The sequence below is a fragment of the Scardinius erythrophthalmus genome (genome assembly GCF_964197995.2).
Source record: "Scardinius erythrophthalmus genome assembly, chromosome: 6".
Taxonomy (NCBI): Eukaryota; Metazoa; Chordata; class Actinopteri; order Cypriniformes; family Leuciscidae; genus Scardinius; species Scardinius erythrophthalmus.
The window spans coordinates 10,551,338-10,566,092 of NC_138226.1; the positions used below are offsets into that span (position 1 = coordinate 10,551,338).

Sequence of the window (14,755 nt, forward strand, 5' to 3'; positions counted from 1 at the left end):
ATTCAGAAGGTAGAACAAATCATTATGAGCTGTAAGTGACTTTTTTTGTGAAATAACACACAGAAGATTTCCCTACTACCTGACAGACACCACCGAAGTCAATCTGTCAGGTAGTAAGAACATTTCAGGTAGTTGTCTCTGTCAGTCCTAGACTCAATAAGTCACAAAAAAGAGCACTTAATGCTATCATTTATCCAGAAGAGTCTGAGGTGTTCTCTGCCTGCTTTCGGCCAGTTGTGATAAGACTCTAACGGACACATGGAAGGAGTTACTTGCGTTTTTTCCCCTCAAATTGGGCACAGAGGAACACTTGATCTTCAAATATCTGGTGAAAGATATGTAAGAGATGTAAGATATTCTCCGTCTATCTCTTAGGTCTTGTTTAGCACTTAGGCCGTGGTTTTAGCTCTATCAGTCTCACAAAAGTAAAAAAAGACAGCATAAAAGTTATCACCCTCAAACAGTGAAAAGAACAATAATGTTCAGTTAAACTACGATTAAAACGCAAAGTGTTTATTTTTCTCACAAAAGTCCTAGTGTGTTTGGGTTGCGGGCGATGTTTGTTCGCCTTATCGGAAAGAAAAATCACTCTGTTCCCTCTTGCTGTTTGTTCAACTTTACCCGTTGCATTTTTTACCCAGACAGCATCTCCTTGGTAACGCGTCTGGAGAGGCTGGGCTGTGTGGTGCAGAGCCTCACACTGATGGATGGTGCAGAAGATCACCTATTTGTACAGTGGCGGCAGGGAAAGTTGGCACAGTCTGGCATATCATTCCTCATAAGCCCTGCCAGGCGCGATCCCTCTGTGCCACACGCAGAGCCAGACTGCTGGCAGTGACTGGCGTAAGGCCGCGGTGATGTTGACACTCTGTGATGAATAGCCACATCTATGCCCGACTGACTTGATCATCTTATAAAGGAAGTGTGAATGAACTACTGGATTAGGACTCTGTGATTGTTAAAAGGAGACGCTTGACTAGCGTTGATCTTCAAGTTAAGCTGATGAAAGGCCCTGCCTACTATTACATCTTTGGTTCCAATACTGTATGAAGTCCTGCCTTGTCCATTTAGTTAAACGGAACTGATTGTCTTACGCCCAGAGAAATCATTATGTTCTGCAAGTTTGTGTGTTCTGCAAAATCTCACGAGTTGCCTATGAGGCAGCGCTTTTAGTCATCATAGGCACTTTCTTGAAGTTAAGAGACCTTTTTTGAAATCAGTAATCAGTAACTACTATTTTTTCATTCCTCCCGGATAACTACTAAGATTTTTTTTGTACAGGTTATTTATTAATGTGAATAATACATAATGTATAATAATTAATTCTAAAGTTAAAATCATGTTAACCCAATAGTAATGACTCAAGTCTTACCAACTCTTTCAGAAAGAGTTACACATTTTTAGGATCCGTATACTAAAGTGAAAAGCATGATAACTGACTGAACATAAAACATGAAATTGACTGAAGTCATTGTAAACTTTTAAGGTTTTTGTAAGGTTTTTGGTAGTAATGACTTAAGTGTTGCTACATCCTTCTAAAGGAATTACTAACTCTTTTAATCAATATTCTAATGTGAAGATCATGGTAACCCACTAGTAATGACTCAAGTGTTACCAAATCCATCAGAAGGAACCTTACAAAAACCTCAAAAGCTTACAATGACTTCAGTAATTACGTGTGTGTGTGTGTGTGTGTGTGTGTGTGTGTGTGTGTGTGTGTGTGTGTAGAGCGTTTGTCAATGACATTAATGTTTTCACTTTATCAGAGTCAAAATTGAACCTGTAGCTTTTACAGAACCAACTAATCAAACACTCATTCAAATGAAACCAGCTGTCATCGCTGCAAAGAGAAACGCTTAACTGAACCCAGCGCCTGTGCTGGCATATAGACTGGCAGTGTGTGTGTGTGTGTGTGTGTGTGTGTGTGTGTGTGTGTGTGTGTGTGTGTGTGTGTGTGTGTGTGTGTGTGTGTGTGTGTGTGTGTGTGTGTGTGTGTGCGCTCTCCTACCCCTCCAGCTGTGTGTCCTTTGATACAGGTAACTTGCCTGCCAATCTGTGCCAAATGAGAAACTGAGTTTAGGGTGATAATGTGCCAGATTTATCACAAATATGTTCCTTCAGGTTTCATTTTTTATGTTGTAAGGGTTTAATAAATGTAAATATTAAATGTAAATGTCAAATGTTCATGAAAGTATTAAATATAAACATTGAATATTAATATAAATATCAAATCAGAATAATACATCTAAATCTATATCTTAATGTTTAACTGTTAAGCACATTGTTTTTGACTGACCTTCTTCTTCGGAACACGAAAGAAGATATTTTGAAGGATGGTTTTGTCCAATAAAAGTCAGTGGGGTCCAAAACAACACTGATCTTCCTCAGATAAAAAAGAAAGTCATGTTTAGAACAGCATGAGGGTGAGTAAATTATGACAACATTTTCAGTTTTAAATGAACTGTCCCTTTAAAATAGGGACAACTACATAAAAATCTTCATAGCCTTGTTTATAAATATGTCATAGCCTGTGTAGGATGCTTTGAATGTTATCTTTGAGAATTATGAACCTTTGAGTAAGAAGATACTGTAGATGAACTGGTGCAACTAGCTTTAGACACAACACCTGGTGTACCATTTACATGATGCTTGCATGTAAACACACACTATTATCTGCTTTAGTGTTTAGTTTTATTTAGTATGGTCAGTGTTTTTATGATGTGATAGCATACAGTAATTGGTATGTAGTCTTCAATTGTGGACTCTCTTCCCCAAGGTGTTCTTATCTGATGTGCACACTAAGGTTCAGTGAAGCTGGAGTGAAATCATCTGTAGAGAGAGGAATACAGCTTTCCGGCCCTCCATCAACCGGTTGGGCCGTCTGAGGACCCCTGCTGAGTTCTGCCATTGCATTTATTTGTTTTTCTGATTCTTGCCTCTAGGAGAGCTCAAGACATTTGCGTTCAGCCCTCCCAGCGTGTCAGACACAGAGAACGCTAAAATTAATTTATCCATTGAGCGACAGGTCTCTCAATGCCCTGTAGAGATTGGGGAAATTCATAATAACACCTTCTCCAATCATCCATGGAGTACAGTTTAATCAAGCTTTTGTTAGGCTATTATCAGTTTCAGATGGCCCGTGGTAATATGAATATGTCTCATCTGTTCTACTGCCACATAGCTAATCTCCTGTTGCCGTGAAAGAGAAATCCAATGCGGTAAATAATGCAAATCTGTTATAAGCTCTCCAGTGTTTTTGTCCACGCAAGTGAGGATTACTCCAGACACGTTAAGATCATAATGTTCACTGTCGTCTGGTGTGCCCAAACAGAGACGTCTCACCCGTGAACGCGCGGGGAGGGGAACAACAGATTGATTCCTCTCCATCCGGTGATCCGTGTGAAACAGTATGATGCATATTAGGGCAAAGGATTGAGAAGTGCCTCCCTGCAGATGAAATATGAAATTAGAAATCTGTTAGCGCTGCTGTCCAGAATATCAGAGCTCCAAATCCAGGATGGATCTGATTTTGATATTGTCGGGGAATGTAATCATTTCCTTCCCTTTGTTTTTGTCTGCTGGGAGTAGACATCTCTCAAAGGAGCGGAAGGAAGTGGGGGGAAATACAATGATATAGCAGCAAGAGTCGAATTTGTCTAGCCTCATTGTTAAAAGGATAGTTAATCTCAAAATCAAATCAAATAAAAATCTGTCGTTATTTATTCACCCAAATGTCATTCCAAACCTGTATGAGTGACAGTACTCTTTTGTCTTCTTTGGGCCATAGAAGGAGACATTTTGAAAAATTATTTTACAGTGAATGGGGACTGGAGCTTTCAATCTCCAAAAAGGACCATAAAAATATCATAAAATACGTCTATTTGACTCATAAGTTGTTAAATATCACACAATAGCTTTGTGTGATACACAGACAGGGAAGGATTTACGTCATATTGTGACATAGGCAAAAGACATTTTAAGCAACAAAAGGTTTGGAATGACATTAGAGTGAGTAGAATATCATTTTTGAGTGAACTGTCCCTTTAAAGCACCAGTCTGGTCTGACTGTGGATTCTAGGCTGACTAACCAGGCCAGTCAAAAACACCAGAGGGTCAAAAAGTGACATTGTGTGAAGAAATCAAATTATTTTATACATTATCTTTGTTCTTGGGAGAGCCTAACCTTGCTATATTCCATGTGAAGTAATAGATAATGATGAGGTCACCTTCACTGGAATGATTCGCTCAGAGGTGTCCGCTGACATAATTCATTACAGACTGATTGCTGTTTTATTGTTGCTGTCTGTGTTTTAACAGAAATTCTGAATGGAGGGGTGTACGTGGACCAGAACAAGTTCCTGTGTCATGCCGATACCATCCACTGGCAGGATATAGTGAAGAACGCCCGCTCCGATCACCTGGTTGTGCCGTCTAATAGCAGCAGCTCCTGTGAGTACTGACCAATTAGAGCATGAGGTTCAAAAATGAAATGTTACTAAACTACTGTTTAAAAGTTTGGGGTCAGTGTTTGAAAGAATACAATGTAATCAATTTATATGATGGCAAAGCAGCCATTACTCCAGTCTTCAGTGTCACATGATCCGTCAGAAATCATTCTAATATAATTTGGTGGAAGAAGCATTTCTTATTATTATCAATGTTGTGCTACACAATATTTGTGTGAGAGAACAGTACTGATTTGGAATATATATATTTTTTGTAATATTATAAATGTATTGTCTGTCAATTGTTGAATAAAATAATTCATTTCTTTAAAACAAATCATATTGACCCCACACTTTTGAATGGAAGTGTACTACTGTTCTTTCTATTCATCAACGAATCCTGAAGAAAAAATGTTACACAATGACACACTGTTTGGAAACCATGTTAGTATTGTTTTTCCATTTCCATTTGATGTATACTGTATGTCAGGGTTATGTCTATGTCTGTGTTTTGTTTTTGTTTTCCCTGCTCCCATTTTGTCTGTGTTCCTTGGTCATTAGCTTCCTATTAATCCGGCACCTGTTTCTGTGTATTTAAGCTCTTAGTTTCCTCAGTTCTTTGGCTACGTTCAGACTGTCTATCCAAATCCGTTTTTTGTGCGTATCTGATTGAAATCCGATCAGATTTAGCAAGTGTGAACGGCAGGAAAAAATCACATGAAATGCGAGTCTCGAGCTACATTCATATGTGTTTTGAAATCCTATTCAAAAAGCATTTCTGGAAATCCTTTTCAGTCTGACTGCTCTGATCGGATTTTGCGTGGTTAATGTGACTTTCTCACACCACAAAAAAAAGTAGGCGTCAGACTTTGCTATAGGAAACATGCTGAAAGTCCCTGCAGAAACAAGGTTGTGTTGTTGCAAAATGCCAGACGAGCAGAAAATGATAATAATGGAGATGTGTTTTGTATTGCAAATCCCTCCATGTTGTGGTTGTTGTTGTTGTTGTTGTTGTTTTTGGCGTATACCTACCAGAGCAACGTCATTGAAACCAATGCACATATTCCGGAAAACAAAAGAGCAGCATTGGACACACAAATCGGATCTGAACAGTTGCGATACACAACATAGACAAACAATCATTTAGATCAGATTCCAATTGGATACACAAATGATCAGATTTTGACTGATGGTGTGAACATAGCCTTTGTTCGGTCTTGCTTGTGTTATTTTGTAGTTGCTGATCTGATTCTCCTGCGTATTCTCCCTGTTTATTAAAAGATTCTTGATTCTATTTGGATTTGTGCGTGTTTAACTACACCTGAATTTAAATTCGGTCTTTATTTACTCACTCTCGTGTCGATCCAAACCTGTATGCTATTATTTTTCTGAACACAAAAGGAAAAAGTTTGGAGAATGTTCCCACATATTTTTTTAATCATACAATAAAAGCAAGGAGCTGTCAAACTCCAGAAAGGAAAAAAAAAAAAAAAAAACATAGCTATTTGATGGTACTTTTACTTGGTCAATATGTACTATTATCATATAGAAAAATACCCAAAATATTCCTTTTGTGTTCCATGTCTTAAAAAACAAAAACAGCATGGTGACTAGATGAGGGTGAGATTTAATTTTGGGGTTAACTCATCTTAAAAACAGATTTTAATTTGGAGAGACTCACGTTATGTCCAATCAATCAATCTCTGTTTCTCTCCCCACTGCCCAGATCAAGGGTGTTGAGTTTGTAAACCATCTCTTAGTGTTTTGAGGGGAGGATTGTTCTCATTGATTTTATTTCATTATTTAGTGAGGTTATTTACATTAAAACAACAGGGAATAAGCAATGCTCCTTTTACCAATTAAAATGTAATCCTGCCCTTCCAGCCAATGTTTATCAATTACTTATTTCCAATGTTTGTAACCTTCAGATAGGGCTAGAAGCAGCAGTGTAGGCAGTAAGAAGCATAAAATGATGGTCAATGTAAACATTAAAATTAACCAAATGAGACCTTGAGCGTCTCTGTCATTATTTACTCACCCTTATTTCATTTTCAAACCTGAATGACATTCTCTTTCTAGTGGAAACAGGGAGAGATGTTTTGTTATTGTGAAATAATCTTCAGAGTGACCAGGAGCTTCCAAGCTCAAAAAAGCACCATGAAAGTGGCCCATACGACTCGTAAGCTACATCGATACCTCACATGAATTTATCGTACATGCATTCAGAAGACTTAGATTATAATGTACAAGTTGTATAGACGACTTTTATGCTGATCTTTTGCCCTCTTTGGAGCTCTACAGTGTGAAACGCCATCTAAGGCTACGTTCACACTGCGAGCATTAGTGCTCAATTCCGATTCTTTGCTCAGATAATATTTTTTCTATAGCTGTTCACATTGTCATTTAAATTAGGGCTGCACGATTAATCGCAATAAAACCACACGCGATTTGGCAAAAGCTGCGATTATTTTATGCGCAGCTTGTCAGTGGGGTGCGGCTGATTGGTAGTAAATACTGCCCCATTTGAACGACAGAGGGCGCTCTCATGCAAACACGATAAATATGCCCTGCCGCAGAAGTACAATAATGCGCATCATTCCAGGAAATCCCTATCGCTGTAGCTGAATAAACAGAAGATTGAAACGCTTTGATTAAACATGACTTATAAATACAAGTCTGCCTTATTCTGTGTAAGGTGGCACATCATCTCACAGAAGGATGCTCAACTGTCGTTATGAAGTGAGTTTGGAGTAAATGCATGTTATTAAATGTTGTCTGTTGTTGGACAAGAGGTTCATAAATGCTTCTCATGTTTTTGGAAAGATGTTTGGCGCATGTTGTTTTTTCAAATGCACGTTATAAGCATAGACAGTAAAAGAAAGGTTATAAGTGACTCAAACTCACAGTGCTTTCATATGGAGCAGCGTTTACAGAGCCGTACATCAATGACAAGCTGTGCATAAAAAATAATCGCAGCCTTTGCGATTTTAAAATCGCGATAAGCCATCTCGATTTAAGTGCGATTAAATTGCGATTGATCGTTCAGCCCTAGTTTTAACAGTGGCAGATTCCAATATTAGATTCCATTGTGAAGAGGTTGTGGTCCTGAACTGATCCGCATGTGCAAAAGAACAATAAAAAGACTTTCAAGCTGTAATACGGAAATAAACACGGAGGACAGTAAAGTAGGCTAAGCGATTAACGTTACGGGTAGCTGCTAATATTAAAAACAAAGACGAGGATGCGAAAAAAAATTATGCATATGAGTTATGCATATCATTATGTTTTGCTTGTATATAGAGCTGTCACATGTAATACTTCTGACACATCACTGTCCTTCACTGAATACTTGTCGCAACTGTCTCGATAACTTCGGGTAAGTAAAATCTCTGAAGTGACTCCCATGAGCGCTGAATTGTGACGAATGTTGCTCTAGAGCAGTGATTTTCAACCTTTTTTGAGCCGCGGCACATTTTTTACATTTACAAAATCCTGGGGCACACCACCAACCAAAATTACATTTTAACAGTACATATAATACATATAATTAATACTATAGTTTCTAAATGTATTTATACTCACTTAGTGTGAAGCCTGGGCCTGTTTCAATGAACACAAAATGGATATCCTGGCAGGAATGGTAGAAAGACACACACGAAGCTCTTCCTCAACAGATCTCAGTCTCTCTCTGTTTTTAGTTTTTATCGCAGTCAAGCTTGAGAAGCTCAGCTCACACAGATATGTGGTTGAAAACGGGAGCAATGTCAAAATAGCTTTGTTGGCCAGAATGGGGAACTCCTTGGCAACAGATAACCAAAAACTGTCCAAAGGAAGATCAGCAAAGTTTAGCTTTAAACCACGATCTTGTTTCAGTTCGATGAGTTCCTCTTGTTCTTTTAAAGTCATGTCCTTTCCAGCAACGGATGCTGAGCTGTATGGGTCCCTAACCCAGTCAAGGCATTCTGTGAAGGCTGAAGAGAAATAAAATGACAACTTCTCCTCAAGAGTTTTCAAATGTGTGCCAATCACCTCACACATTGCAGCAGTGTTGCCATCATGCAGTTTTTCGGTGAGTGGGAACATCTCAAGGTTGCCACGCTGCACATGTTGTTGCCAGAGCTGCACCTTTAAACGGAATCCGTTAATTTTATCAGTGCTTGTAAGCAGGTTTTCATTTCTGCCTTGCATCCGTGTGTTCAGTTCATTCAGATGATGAAATATATCAGCCAGGTATGCCAGCTTTGCACACCACTCATCACTTGCAAGCAGCTTTGAGTAATCGGACCTCTCGTTTGTCAGAAAAACTTTAAGTTCCTCTCGCAGCTCATACACACGGGCCAGCACTTTGCCGCGCGACAGCCACCGGACCTCCGTGTGGAGCAACAAGACTTTATGTTCTGCTCCCATTTCCTCACACAAAGACGCAAATAAGCGACATTTCAAAGGTCGCGTCTTCACAAAGTTCACTATGCGCACAACATCATCCAACACAGGAGATAGATCTGCTGGTAAGGTCTTCGCAACGAGGGCCTCACGGTGCAAAAAACAGTGCGTGACAGTAATATCTGGGTTTCTTTCTTTGACCCTACTTACGAAGCCTTTGATGCGCCCGACCATGGCTGCGGCTCCATCAGTGCAGACACCTGTGCAGTTTTCCCACGTAAGCCCGCCTTTGTCAAGATATTCCGACGTGACCCGAAATATTTCCTCTCCTGTTGATTTTTCTGGCAGTGCCTTGCAAAATAGGAAATTTTCTCGAATGGCGTCTCCATCCACAAAACGCACATTGGCCAAGAGCTGACAATGTCCACTAATATCTGTTGTCTCATCAAGTTGCAAGGCGAATTTCTTACTGACGCGCATCTTTTCCAAAACAACAGTTTCGATGTCCACAGACATGTCATCAATGCGTCTGGCAATTGTGCTATCTGAGAGAGATACTTTAGCTATCTCTTTGGCTGCGTCAGGGCCAAGCATCTCATTTACAATGGCTTTACAAGCTGGCAGGATTAATGTTTCTGCCTCAGTGTGGGGCTTTTTTGATTTAGCAACGAGTTCAGCAACAAGGTAGCTAGCTTTGAGGGCTCTCTCATTTACCTTCGTGGTTTTTCTCAAAAAAGTTGCCTGTTTCTCGTTGTTTGTACGTAAGCGTACAAAATAGTCCATCGGCTTATTTTGGACGGAAGGGTGTTTAGTTTGGAGATGGCGCTTAAGCTTGCTTGGCACCATGGCGCTATTGGAAAGCTTCTCCCCACACACCAAGCACAGCGGAGTTGGCGCCATCGCATCGCCGGTGAAAGTAAATCCGAAGGAAAGATAGCTTTCGCTGTATTGCCTCGAGCTCACCGTCTTGTCTTTTTTCTTTTGTCGACCACTCATATTAGGGCCCTCATCTGGGTCAGAATTTTGGCCAGGGCCCTGTTCGGCATTTGCATTTTCTCGTCTCAAAAACTTCTCCATCACTGTCACTTGCTCGTCTTACTGTCACTGTCACTGTCGCGTGTGCGCGGTCGCGCAGCGCTAACTATATTGTTTTTACAGGCATTCATAGCCTCTGCTGCCACCCACTGGAATAGAAGAGTATTACATTATCTGCCACACTTTATTACAGCACAGGCACCCAACAATGGTTAATTAGGTGACATTAGATAATTTCCCACGGCACACCTGACGATCTCTCACGGCACACTAGTGTGCCGCGGCACACTGGTTGAGAAACACTGCTCTAGAGTGACGTAAAAGTCACATGAATTCCGATATGACTGTTCAGCATCTGACCTGTATTAGGACCGCATATGGAAGTGACACAAATCAGAATCAAAAAGATCAGATTCCATGTGGTTTGTGCCGTTCACACTGTCATGACAAAAACACATCCGAGTCACATATGAGCAAACCATTTTTTATTTGGGCCACATTTATCTGCAGTCTGAACGTAACCTAATTTCCATTACATGATGGTGGTGAGTAAATGAAGACAGAATTTTCATTTAGACTGAGCTATTAGAAAGTTTGCCGTGAACAACAGAGAAATCAAGTACTTAGGAAGAATAAGAGGAACCGGGAGAGAGAGAGTAAAAAAAAGGGCGACGTTTAAAAAGGGGAGATAGTCAAAAGTGTCTGGCCCATGTTGTTGAAGGGAGTAAGCCACTAGTGTAATTACTCTTAACTGAAGTGGAACAGGGACAGAGGACAACACTCCATCAGTCAGCCATGCTCACACTGCAATTACCCAACAGTCAATTAAGCTTGGGTGGCAGAACAGCCACTGCAGATGAGTGTAGCAAACTATACGGGCCGGGGAGGATTCAGGCACAGCTCCGGAGAGTCAGGGAGAACATTGTTCTGTCAGTCAGCGACGACTCTTCCCCACTTCATCAGAATAGGGTCAGTGCGGATGGAAAGAGTTCCTTCCCAAAGCGGAATGATCCAAACCCTGGTTACTGTGATTGAACAACATTAGGACAATATACGTCCCCAAAATGATTGTGTGATACAAATGCACACTTAAAAGTTTGTCAACATGAAATCAAAATTTACTAAGATCACTGAGCTTTCTGGTCTTATTTCTGCACAGGTGCATAAGTGAATGTTATTTCAAATAAAACATGTTATTTTGTGTAATCTTTTATTTCGAACATTTCAATAACTAAATGTTTTTTTCTTTCCTGGTTGCAGGTCAAAGGTGTCATAGAGCATGTAATGGACGCTGCTGGGGGCCAAAGGAGGACCAGTGCCAAAGCTGTAAGTGTCAGAAATTCATAAGTGACTTTAGAATGGTCCAAAAAAGAAAATGAAAAAATAGTGGGTCAGTGTGAAATGATGAATGTATGCTTGCATCTGAATGTTCAAAAGTTACTTTTCACTTCCACTAGTGTTTCAATCATTCCTCACAGGATTTGAAGTAGTTAAACATGTTTGACCATGTTTGAAATGATGCCACCATCCTTTTAAATATCAGAGATTTTCAGTCATTGAACTTTGAACTCTGGTGCTCACGCAGATTGATAGACTTCAAGTCTCAGGATGGGTTCAGATCTGGCTTATGTTATTTTCCATTTTAAAATGGAAATAAAAAATAAATGAAACCTAAATTGCAAAAAAAACTAATAAAATGACAAAAGTACATAGCTACTGTTTTAGTTTTTATTTATTTCCAGTTAATAATTTTAGTGCTTCCACTTGAACTTATATTTTAGTGTCAAAGCAACATTTCGACTAATATTTATGTTATTTTATTTCAGCTTTATTTGATTTAAATACATTTTTAATAGTTTTAGTTTTAGTTAATGATAATAACTGTAATAATAATAATGATTGGATGAGCCTAACTCAAAGCCGTCATGCAATGCAGATAAATAAGCACATGACCACGCCAAGTAGGCACCAAGTTGACTATGTTGTGGCTGATGAATATAATCTGTGGAAATTTGTTTATCTTTTCATGATTAATACATTTATTGATTGATTAAACTCATATTTTTGTTAATCTAGTCACTCACAGTGATTTATGGCAAAAAACTAGAATTATTTTCATTTTCTAATTTGATAATGCATTGTATAGCATAAGCATACTGTAACTTATCAACGAGGATGAATAAAAATCTCTCAGAAGTAACTTTTACTCATGAATACAATATCTAGACTGTGCGGAGACAGCCGCGGAGAGAGGTGAAGTGTCGTTCCACTCTGTGAGAGTTCTCCAGCTTTCTCCACAGGCCCGATAGGACACCTCCAGCAGGCCGTGGCTCACCGCTGCCCTCCCAGTGGAGGATAATTGAAGAGATAGACGGGAAGCCTGACTCTCCCTCTCCTCTCACATGTAGCTGAGGAAACCAGTCCAGCTGCACTTAAAACTGCCAGGATTAATTACTTTAGGTCCCTCAAAAATCTCACACGTAGACAGATACTCAGTCTTTCTCTCTTGCTGGCTTCCTCTCAACAAGCTTGATCACAACACCCTGTAACTCTGATTTCCCCGGACGTGCTCTTATAGTGCAGTCAAATGCTAAGTCAGACTGCTCAAAAACATGTCATTTCCCCTGCCTCGAAAAGCTTGCTAATGGAGCAGTAAGGGTCTCTCTTTTTTTTTTTTTTAAGGACAAAACACTCAACTTTTTTGCTGAAAAAATAATCCATTTTTGAAATTTTCATATTAGAGAAAAACCTCTCATGGCATTACAGTACTCTTGTGTCATTAGCATGAGCGAGAGGAGATGGAAAGTTAATAGGCAGACCCACAAGGAATCTGTGCAGATCATTTCTGCAGAAAATTCCACAGATTTCCACAGAATTTGACACATCTTGTAGTCTTAATTCATTAATTCACTCCATTAATTTTTAATTCAATTCAGTGGATATTTGTAATAAATAACATATATTTTTGTATCTGATGGCTGTTGATCCATATAGTGATTGGCAAGGAAAACTTAAATTAAAGCAGCAGAAATTTTACCTAAACAGAGGTGTCTAGTTCTTTTATTTGACCATACTTGCCACAAAATTCTACATATTTTCACCTAAAAAAAAAAGAGCAGAAAGTCTGCCGACTCTGTCTGGAACTGCTAATGGTATTTCAGCACATCTATGAGGCCATGTATCTGTATTCACGACAGTATCATCACACAGATGAGCAGAGCAGAGCAATTTCATTTTACAGAATGACAGGAAAACTACCTGGAATTTGTACTACCCTGGTGATATCACCATTTATTCACGTAATGGACAATCATTTTTATAGACTTACTTTAAAATGGTTTGGTTGGTCAAGTAGGAGAATATGAGCCTTTTTGCTTCTCAAATAGTCTCTAATTAATCATAATGTCCTCCATGCTTCCTCTTTCCTCTCTCTTCTGCAGATGTACCTGTCATTTCACTCTGTCCCTCCATCTGGGTACCAACATTCTCATTCTTCTCACTCAGTTTTGTTTTCATTCCATCTTCAAGACCTCTGAGAGGAAATCTGTTATTTAAATGGGGAAACCATTTATTTGAACAGGCGCTTCTGTCTCTCTGTGGCTGTGTTCTAGCAAGCATACTAACAAAAATGGAACCTCATGTAGTAACCAATTTGGAACAGCAACACATACAAATAGCAAAGCGCACAAAAGACAGGAATCTCAGTTGATTTCACTGTTGTTGTTAATGTAAACATATTCAGCGTACACAAATATTGGATAGAATACTCAATTTTTAATTACATTAAATTATAAAATCAATACTCATCAACAAAATGTTATTTTTGGAAAGAATTGTACACTGCCGTTCAAAGGTTTTGGGGTCTATATTTTATTTTATTTTTAATTCATACAGCCAGGATGTAAAATCAATCCAAAGTGATTTTTACATTGAAGAAAAAAGTTTAGAAGCCCAACTGTTTTCAACATTGATTAAATAATAATAAATATTTTTTGATTACCGAATCAGCATATTAGAAAGATTTCTGAAGGATCATTTTGAAGACTGGAGAAATGACTGCTGAATTATTTTTTTTTTTTTTTTTTTTTTTTTATTAAAATAGAAAACAGTCATTTTAAATTACAATAATGCTGTATTTCGATTAAATAAATGCAGCCTTGATGAACATATGGGACTTCTTTAAACAACATTTGAATGGGAGTGTATATACTGTACATTTATAAACAATATCTAGGATGGATTCTTTCATTGAGCTCATCAGAATTGTTATATCATTATGGGATTGCCTTCTCCATGAAAGATATTGTGATGTGATGTTTCATTAGATTATGGGACTATAATCATGCTGCTTACCTTTTTATGGGACAGCAGCAGTTCACCAAAACAAATTAAAATTCTGACATTATGTGCTCATCCTCATCTCATTCCACTCTCATCTGAACTGTTTTTGTATGGAAAAATCTGTATAACGATGCTCCAAAAATGTCTGTTCCATAGCACACATAACAGCATATGGATTTGGAACAATAATAACAGAATTTAGATTTTTGGTTGAACTAAAAATGTTGCAGACATAAGCAGCTCACTAGGTTTTGGAACATAGCCTGTTCTCTCTCTCTCTCTTTCTCTCTAGTATATTCTGATCTCATTTAGATAGTCATAGGCAAACCTTTGCTTCTGCAAACTGCCTCCACAAAGACATTACATGTCACCGCACTGCACCAGATAAGTCCCGTCTGTTCTCTCTCCCCTTCCCTCATCTCGTCGTCCTCACCTTCCTTCTCTCATCACAGCGGTTAAATCCGCAGCTCGCCTCGCCACCAGCCGCCTAGCTTGAGTAGTCTTAATTGTCGAAACGATAAGGACGAAGTAATTGGAGAACTGCGCGACTG

General features: G+C 38.9%; 1 protein-coding gene across 1 annotated transcript in view; it reads left to right on the forward strand.

The window, feature by feature from the left end:
- Window positions 1-14,755, forward strand: part of erbb4b (erb-b2 receptor tyrosine kinase 4b) — a gene marked incomplete at its 3' end in the record, with an annotated part of 371,526 nt that overhangs the window by 253,650 nt on the left and 103,121 nt on the right. Inside the window, exons 4-5 of the mRNA XM_081368808.1 lie at window positions 4,318-4,449; window positions 11,124-11,189. Coding sequence (XP_081224934.1) covers window positions 4,318-4,449; window positions 11,124-11,189 — 198 coding nt within the window. The remainder of the gene's footprint in view (window positions 1-4,317; window positions 4,450-11,123; window positions 11,190-14,755) is intronic.